Below are 9,597 nucleotides of genomic sequence, written 5' to 3'. Positions count from 1 at the left end.
CTTAACTTCATACCTCATTTTCTCTCCCTCCTCTCTTGCAGTGGTACAGGGGAACAGGGATTGGGCACTGAGATCTCTTCATCACACTTGTCTGTGCAGCTCCTCCTGCCCCAGAGGGAGGATCCTCACACTCTTCTGCCCCAGTGTGGGGTCCCTCCCACAGGAGGGACATGAGTCTTCTCCAACATGAGTCTTTCCCACAGGCAACACTTCTTCATGAACTGCTCCAGTGTGGCTTCCCCACAGCATCACAGGTCCTGCCAGGAGGCTGCTGCAGTGTGGGCTTCCCATGGGGTCACAGGTCCTGCCAGGAGGCTGCTGCAGCGTGGGCTTCCCATGGGGTCACAGCCTCCTTCAGGCATCCACCTCCTCCACCAAGGGCTGCAGGTGGATAACTGATCTATCCTGAACCTCCATGGTCTTCATCCTGGGCTGCAAGGGAATCTCTGCTCCAGTGTCTGTAGCACTTCCTCCCCATCCTTCTCCACCACCCTTGGTGTCTGCAGGGCTATTTTTCTCTCACATATTCTCACTTCTCTCTCCTGGCTGCTGTTACACAGCTTCCACCCCCTTCTTAAATACATTATCCCAGAGGTGTTACTACCATTGCTGATGGTACACTTGGACTTGGCCTGTGGTGGGTTTGTCTTGCAGCTACCCAGCCTTGGCCCTGTCAGACACAGAGGAAGCTTCTGGCAGCTTCTCACAGAACCAGCCCACCTACCAAAACCTTGCCATGCAGACCCAATACAGTATCAGAGCTTGAAAACCATCTGAAATGGTTTCAGAAAAAAGAAACATGCTCCTCATTGACTAGAGTCAGTTGACTTTAGTCCACTCTAATATTTTTAGTTTGATTTCCTTTGGAAGTGAAGCCTAGCTGAGAGTACATTTGTATCTGTTTGTCCATATGTTCTTCCTCCTAATAACTTTTCGGTGCAACCAATTTCAACCACATTTAAAAGAGGGTGGAAGCCTAAAAAGTAACTTATTCCTGTATGTCTCTTAAAAACTGGTGATTAGGTAATGCTCCAATCCCTCCCTAGTGGAAAACCTGAGAATTATGTAGGTGGTACATGGCAGTAGCCAACCAGGCTAAGGCAAGAGGCATCTTGCATTTTGTCTTTCATTTTGGTCCACTAGGGAGCAAGACTGGCCATAGCATGGATTTCTTCCTCCTACAGGAGATGTCACAGGGGATATGATGTGTTCTGGCTTTTATTAGAGCCGGGGGATTCTTGAGACAGCAGACAGGAACCCACGGGGAGGCAGGCTTGGTGCACTCTGTTCACGGAACAGCTTGCTCTACAGCAGCCCAATAAGAAACACTTGTGGAATGGCATCATTACTGATGAGAATCCTACAGACCTTTCCTACATGTGGACCCTCACCTTTGATCACCCACACCCTCCATGTGTAAATTGAAAATTAGCGTCCTTTAGCATTGGCGTTGTCATTGTGGCCTAGTGACCACAATGAAGTGCACAATGTGGCCTGAAGAGGGGCCTCAGGGCTGCCTGGGCAGTCCAGCTGGGCTGTCACACTGTGTCCCAGGGACTGGCCTCAGAAGTGGTGCACTCACACTGCCTCCACATCCCACGCTGTGAAAGGACACCCTTTGTGAAATGCCTGGAGAGTGACTGATAAAAAGCCCTGAATGTTAAGCAGTACTTTGTTACTGATATTCCTCTAACTCGAGGCAATAATTTTAGGGGGAAATAGAGCTACATGACCCAATTACTCCTTGAGGAAAAACGCTTGTGCTACATATGGCAGGTGGAACCTGTATTTGAAGGAAGGGCAGTGAGGGAAGCCTTGTGTGAGCAAGGTTGCTTTTCAAGCTGGATTTCCATTACAGAAGGATTCTTTTTGGTCCCTCTGAAATTGCACAGAAGTCACAGGAGATCCAGGAAAGATTAATGCAGACTGATGCTTGCTATTTTTTCCTGGAGGACTTGGCAGCTCTGTAATTACAGTCAGCGCGTCTGAATCTCCCTCTGGCCCCTGTGTACTGCCCGGCAGTGACACCAGCATCAGAGAGACCTTTGCTTCAGAATTTGTCAAGCAGAACTCTGCTGAGAAACCAAACCTGCCCTGCTGTGCCTCTTGTTGTGGTGATGAGCAATATTCCTTCGCTGAATATCCTCCCTGTGTGCACTGGAGCTGGCACCTCAGGGACTCCTGAGCCTGGAATGGCTCATAGACTGTGATCCAAGAGATACATTTGTAGAGGAATGAGGGAACCATATTTCTATAGCATAATGTATATATATTTATATATATAAAAATGAAATAAATGAGCTGGCTTGCAACACTAGGTGGCAGAGGTGGGATCTGTTCTGCTCTGAGCGCTGTCCTATAAGGCATTGCTTGTTTAAGTACAGTCGCATTTAGTTGGAGCTGCAGGAGAGAGACAGAGAGATTCTCTGTGTTTACAGCCAGCCCAGGCTACGGTGGAGCATCCAACCTGGCCCCCCCTTTCTCCAGCACTTGAAGGGGAGAGTGAGAGGTTATTTGGGAATCTGGCCACCGCGGGTCAGCTTGCGCTGCGACTGGATTGTCAGAGCTGGCAAAGCAGAGCCCAGAGGGACTGAAGGGAAACACGAATCCCATTTTCTTTGAGAGGAGCGAAGAGGGAGGAAAAAAAAAAAAAAAAGATAAATTGAGAGAGAGAGACAGAAGCGAAGAGACGGAGAAAAAGGCAGAGGAAGCGGAGTGAGTGAGAGAGAAGCATGAGGACCTACTGGCTGCACAGTATCTGGGTGCTGGGATTCTTCCTGTCCCTCTTCTCCTTGCAAGGTATGTGCTGAGTTCTTTCTCGCAACCTCCTCAAACCCTTCTGCTTTAATTGAGGCTGATGGACTGAGGATGGCCTGAAACGTGGAGCTGGAAGCTGGAGCTTCCTCTCCCCCCCTTTTCCCCTCCAAACCTTCCCCCCACCCTTGCCTCAGGAAATAAGCCAAGGAGAGATCTCTGCTGGTGAATCCTATGGTTAGAGGACACTGCATGTGACTGACTTTGCTGCTGTATTTATGCTTTTGCAGAGGGGGAGTTGGTGGGGGGAGTACAGTTAAGATTTGCAAAGGAAGAGAGTGGTGGGTAGAGGTGGGTATCCCCTCCATCCACAGCCGCTGTTTCTCAGCACTTTGGGTCACAAGTACTGATTCTCCTCAATTCTTTACCTTCCTGAGGAGATAAGTGCTAAGTTTCTTTTGGGGGTTTTTGTTTGTTTGTTTGTTTTGTTTTGTGGGTTTTTTATTATTTTTATTTTGGTTTTGTCCAGAGAGGGGGAGGTTAGAGGAATCTCTATGCCTCTGGTCTGTCTGCGAAAACACTATGTCCTTCCCCTCTATACGAGGAGGGGAAAAAAAAAAAAGAAAAAAAAAAAAAAGAGAGAGAGAGTGATGGAGGAAAGACAGGAGATGAAAATTTGTTGGGTATGGGGTTTTGTTCAGTGGAGAATTGCCAGCTGGGTTTCTTGCTTTAAGAGCCAAGTGTGAGTATGGAATTTAGTTCGAAGTGATGACAGGCATGCTAGCTGGTTTTGAGATGCTTTCTGTAAACAGGAGTTAAGGGTTAATGCATTCCATGCTGTATGTATTAATACATGTCACACATGTACATATAATCATAGCCTTCAAAATTGCAGCTTGTGCATGATCCACACTCACTCACAGCAGTGGTCCTTCCTGAACACACACACACACACACACACACACACACACACGCACACACACTAAGGGATATAGCAGGGAAGATGAATAAACTCACTCTGGCACATACAGTTCTAGCTCCCTAGCACATGCAATTCCTGGAGAGTCTGCTTCCCTTGTGTTCATGTTCTCCCTTCCCCTTTTTCCCCTCCCTCTTTCGAGCCTCCATCCTGAACACTTGTGTTCGAGGTTGCTTGCATATTAAAATCCCTTGCCTGTCCTGCTTCACTAGCCTTGTAAGCCTGTGTGCACACATATACACACACATAGGTGAAAATATAACTAAAGAACATAGATGTACTCTATCTGGCCTACTCTGTGCCTCACAGTCTTGCATTTGCAGTGAGCTGCACCCTTAGAGGGTATCTCGCTCACACACGGCTTTTTTCACAGTGCTTTTTTCTCACTCCTGTACATATTAGTGCAGGAGTGCCGTGCATGGAGATATGCCAGTCACAGCTTCCTCACTTCCCCTCAGCTCCTACTTTTACACACAGTCTTGCATGTACTGTTCTCTTCTATTTTGTGTCTACTAAGCAAATTCCCATACAGGCAGGCTCCCTCTCACACACACGCTTTCTATTGCAGCCTCACACCTGTCACTCCTGCAAGCCCTCACTATGGAATCCTTCATTTTTTGCCACCTTCTCACATTTGCTGAGTGCTCCTTTTCATACAGTCTCACTTCTCCCATTTCTGGGTCTCGTACACATGCTTTTCACTGTCACATATTTTCTCTCAATTTACATTCTCTGAAGTCTGGACTGTGAATCCAACACCAGCACCTTCCAGCTGACTTCCTTCCTTGCTGTGAAGTGGCTATTTCTGACAGGGAAGGAGGATTTTTCCCAGCACACAGGTTGTACATGGGGCAAGATGAGAACCAGTACCTTTGTGGCATAAGTAGATAACGTCAGCAATGAAGTTGTGTAGCTTGGTGTGAACTTCGCCCTGCTCTGGAGGATTAGACAGAGAGCTGTCAAGAAAGATGGACATTGGCAAGTTGTGTTGACTCTGAGCATTGCCTGCCTGTCTGATGCACATTTCCTAGCCTCTAGACCATGGTGCTTGCTCCACGCAGTGTTTTCAAGTCACAAGCCTTCCCTGAGTTGTGACCAGAGCATCCTGATGCCAGCACACCCAGGAGCTGTTTTAGTCCGTCCTTGTAGCTGGAGCTTATGCCAGGCTACGGGCACAGACAGTTTTTATCTTCTGTTTTAGTGAGTTAGGATTGCCACTGTAGTATCAGCCACATTTTGAAGGCTTCAGGGAAGGTCTTTTGAGGTCTGTATTATCACATACCCTCTACAAAGGCAGAGGCAACACAGCTGCCCTCCCTAGGTTTTGCGATGGGATAGGGTAGTGTGGTGCTGTATGAGTGTTTGCAAACCTTTTTGCTGCTTTTTCGACTGCTCCCAAACTTCTGGCATGATATAAAGCAGAGCACGGCTGGATCCAGTTTCACAGCCAGCAGTGATTTCCCTTCTCCGATGACAAGAGTGAGAGAATAGGGAGGCAGAAATACTGGGGCTGCATGGGAGGAGTAGGGCACTGCCTGAAAAAAGACTGAAGATATTTGATGGAGTTAAAAAGGGGTGGGAAAATATTGTGCCCTTAAAAAGACCCAACAAACCAACACAACTCCCCCACAATATTTATTTCAAATTAATTATTTTTCACTGAAAGCTGTGGTAACGAGCTTTGAACGCTTCTCTAACCCTGCCGAGCACAACTCTGTGGAGCTCTTACCCCAGGAAGCGGCAGTATTGGCTTTGGCAGGCAGTGACCCCGCTCAGAGCCCTTTGAGCGCACATCCCTCCTGAGCCCGCCCCTCTGCGAGCCACCCAAAACTTGGCCGTGCCCTCTCCGCTTTTCCTCGCCGTCCGCTTGGGGGTGTACCGCTGGCCGCAAAAGCAGCTCCTCGTCCTTCTCCGCTCCCCCGGAGCCAGCAGGCGCGGGGGAGAAGGGAGCACCGCTGGTGTTGCCGGGCCGAGGGTGAATAGCAGCGCTGGGGCTGAGCCTGGCAGGAGAGCCAGGGGCTCCGGTGCCCAGCGCGGGCTGCCGCCCCCAGCGCCCCTGCTCCGCCAGGCGGGACGCGAAGGGCTCAGGGGCTTTGGCACAGCTCCAGCCTTTGCTCCTTGCCCCCTGGGTGAGATGCTCCAAGTCCTGCACAGAGGATTCCCCCCGCCATCACTGTGTTTCCCCATTTTGGCGGCTCGGGATTCTTGCATCTCTCTGCGGCTGCACTTCCAGCCCTCCCTGGCAGGCAGGTGGCTCGGAGGCGGGATGGTTGTTCCTCCTGCACGGTGCACTGGCCTCCCTGCCCTGTGGGGGCTGGAGGAGTGAAAGTACCTACACACCCCAGCACTGCTGGTGGGTGGGATTTTCTAGGATTTTCTAGTGGCATGCTGTAGCTCTTCCCTCGAACGGATTCGTTTCTTAGCACAATGCGCCCAGAAGCATCTGAGAAATATCAGATTGTTGAATTGGATTAGATTGTAAAGCTGAATTTTTCTTTCTCTTTTTTTTCCCCCAAGTCAAAAATGGGTGCATGAGTATGGGGTGGAGAAGCAAATGATTAGGGTCTATAAAAAAATTGCATTTAGATAATTTACAAGAATTTTGTGTTGATGTTTGCACTTTCACTTACTATTACTCTTACTTAGCTGTCAATATGAAAATTAATTTTTATTTCCTCACCCTGAGCATTTATTTTAAAAAATGAATGCCTTGACAAATTATACATTTCCTTCAGCATTGCTTTAAGTTGAAAATTCTTCTAAACAAATTCTCTGTTGAAAAATAGCAGCTGTTTCAAATCAGCAATTTGCAAAATCCCAGCTTGTTTTAATGAACCTCCCTGACAACCCCACCTAACTGGTTAATTGTAAAAGACTTTGTGTTTAAAAAAACCCATAAAAAATATAAAAGTAAGATACCTCCCCAGCCAGTTTAGAGGAGTGGATGGTTTAGGAAAGGACACGCTGAACTGGCTTGCATAGTCCTGGCAATGTTTATTTATAATGTATTTCTTGAGCTGCTCAAGGGTGTTCTTAAATGAGGAATGAGTCTGATGAAAGAAATCATGGAAACAGCGGGTAAGTGGCACAGGCTGCTTTAGGTTGGTACACAGCACAAATATTGTCTGTATAGTCTCATGTTTTGTAACGTCACTGGGCAATGCGGGTGATATGTTTGAGAAATGATGTGTTTGTTACTGGGTGAGGGGTGTGCAGCCTGTAGGGATGGAATTGTGCACCCCAGTGTGCCTGTGCTGATAATGTGTAATGGATGGGGAGCAGGGAGAGAGCAGCAGCAATGTGAGTGTGTGGGTGACGCTGTGGTGGATGGGGAACAGCACAGGGCCATTGTGATGCAGTTGGATAACATTGAGATACTGCCAACTGGAGAGGAAAGAAAAGGCTTTTCCTGCTCCCCTGAATATACTTTTCTTCCTATCTGTTTCCCGTTCTCCCTTCTTGAGTAAGGCAAGGGAAGCTCTCACAAGGCTGGACTCTATTGATGAAGAGACAACTCACTCAGCTGCCTTGCATTCCCTTAAATGATGAAGAGGTTTAATACATGAACCAATATACTTTTCTTGTGGGCTTAGGACAGGGGAGAAGTAGAGAAGGCTTTTTATCTGCAAACAGGGAGCATTGAAAAGATGTCCCAAGTGTTTCTTCCACTTATATCCAGTGATTGCTGACCATAATAATCAATAATTATACAAGTAAGAACCCATTTCCTCTAGCTGTTATGAATCTCAGCACTCAGCTACCTGCTCAGAGGGCTTTGTTATAATAAGTAAAAATTTGCTTCATCTTTTATTCTCAGATATCTTTTCTCACACAAGAGTTTTACTAGTCTGTAACAAAGAACCCAGTTCCCATGTTTTTGGGCACTCCTTTTCAGCCTTGGAGCACACTTATGTGTACACTAATGATCTGAGGAGATGTGCTCTTTTATACTTACTCTTTTTACTTTTTTCTTCACTAGCAACAGAGCTCCTTCCAGGAGCTCTGTTCCAGGGTGAGGAATACAGATGCCCTCATCCTAGGCTGCTGGCAGAGCCAGTGCACACCCTTTCTGTGTGCTGGGCTGTGCCTCCTGTGAGCCAAGGCCCTTGCCTTGCTGGTGGGGCCAGCAAGACTTCACTGTGATACAGAATACTCCCCCCACCTTGCCTTGCTGGTGGGGCTGGAATCCTTCCCCTACCCTGTGCAAAGCTGAGTTGCTTAGGATGGGGGTTAGAACCAGGGATGGGGATGTATTGGACTGGGTTAGAACCAGGGATGGTGATGTGTTGGACTGGGTTAGACCAGGGATGGGGATGTGTTGGACTGGGTTAGACCAGGGATGGGGATGTGCAGGTCCCAGGGCAGAGCTGGGTGTTGTGTGCAGCTGCCTGCAGAGGCTGCTGGGGCTGGGCTGGTGATGGGGAGCTGTATCCCTGCTTGCTTCCCTGTGTGCTGTCAAGAGAGGACAGGTGGCAAAAGCTGATGAAGAGTGAGGGCAAGGGACGTCCTTTTTTCTGGGCACATCAGAGCACCTGATGGGTTTTTCTGTGGGAGAGGATCAGCTGAGGTGGTTGCTGCCTGACAGAGGCTGTTAAAGGACTGAATGATCTGAGTGAAGTCTATAATGGTACCAGACAAAGATATCCTCGAGGAGTCTGGAGAAAATCTTTCATGTGTGCCTTTGAACATGGGGACATGTGTTTTGCCAAATATCATCTCCTTTGTGCATAGGGTGCTGCGGGAAGGATGCAGAATTCTGTTGTCTGTGGTCCCTAAAAGAAGCATGAATCTTTGCTTCTTTGGTATCCCCTTGTCCTTAAAACGGTGCATAACAGTTTCATTTGCTGCTCATACTAAATGAGCAATGATTTTGGCAGCTAATGTACTCTTCCTGCTGTCAATGCATCCATGATAAAACCAGAAATATCAAGCACAGCAAAGACCATCCTGTCCCACTCTGAGAGGGAGCTAAGGGCATGTGTAGGTGAGTTTGTGAGACACAGCCCTCTCCTGGTGTCAGCAAAGGGCACACATCAGCATGGAAGGGGTAAAAATTCTGGGAGTACATCATGATTCTTACAGAAACAGGCACAGGAAAAAGAAGCCAAAGAAGCCCAGCCCATTCTGTGCTATGCCATTGCTCTGTGGTGCTTTGGCTGATGCTGAATTTCCTGGAAGCTGAGGCATTTCCTTGTGAGGCAGCCCTCCAGTAGGTTGCCTGCCTGTGTGGCAGCATCGCCCTGCTCATCTGCAAAGAAGGAAAAGGAAAAGCACTACAAGGGCTGCTACCCTGGTTTTTCTGAGCCAAAGGAGTACTCTGTATCACAGTGAAGACTTGCTGGCCATATCTGCTGTTTTAATGTTCCTGGGGAAGAAATTCTGCATAACTACATGCTGAGGGTAAAGGGCCCTCTCCACTAGACATGCTTATTGGTCATCCACAAGCATAAAATAGGATTTTTCAGTGGTTGTCGTCTGTAGAGGTACTGGACTTTGAATGGTACCTTTGAGGGGAGATGGTTTTGGAGGCAAGGCAAGGTTGTGTATAAATGTATCCAATTAAGGCAGGTTGGTGTGTTGTGGTTTTGATTTGTTTTTGTTTTTTTTTTTGAAGGGCTGGTTTTTTTTTATTAAAAAAAAAAAAAAAAAAACATGAGAAGGCAGGCTTCAGAGGAGGGGCTTTGGCTTAAGGCGAGGTGAGTGTGATCACAGCTGTGTGATCACAGTCTGGCTTTTGCAGTCCCCAGGTCATATAAAGCTTCCAAAGGAAACTCAGTTGTTGAAATTCATTCCCTTCCCTAGAGTTTGCCTCTGTGTGACGTCATGGACGTAGGTTTCTGCATTTCTTTCTGATTTGGCAGAGC

The 9,597-nt window shown here is 47.7% G+C and overlaps 1 protein-coding gene across 1 annotated transcript in view; it reads left to right on the top strand.

Moving 5' to 3' along the window:
• Nucleotides 1-2,372: 2,372 nt before the first annotated feature.
• LSAMP (limbic system associated membrane protein) overlaps nucleotides 2,373-9,597 on the top strand; it is a 987,400-nt gene continuing 980,175 nt past the window's right edge. The window contains exon 1 of the mRNA XM_063148357.1: nucleotides 2,373-2,799. Coding sequence (XP_063004427.1) covers nucleotides 2,733-2,799 — 67 coding nt within the window. The 5' untranslated portion in view covers nucleotides 2,373-2,732. The remainder of the gene's footprint in view (nucleotides 2,800-9,597) is intronic.

This window comes from Melospiza melodia, chromosome 2 (genome assembly GCF_035770615.1).
Source record: "Melospiza melodia melodia isolate bMelMel2 chromosome 2, bMelMel2.pri, whole genome shotgun sequence".
In the NCBI taxonomy this organism is placed as follows: Eukaryota; Metazoa; Chordata; class Aves; order Passeriformes; family Passerellidae; genus Melospiza; species Melospiza melodia.
This window is presented reverse-complemented; position numbering and strand designations above follow the sequence as displayed.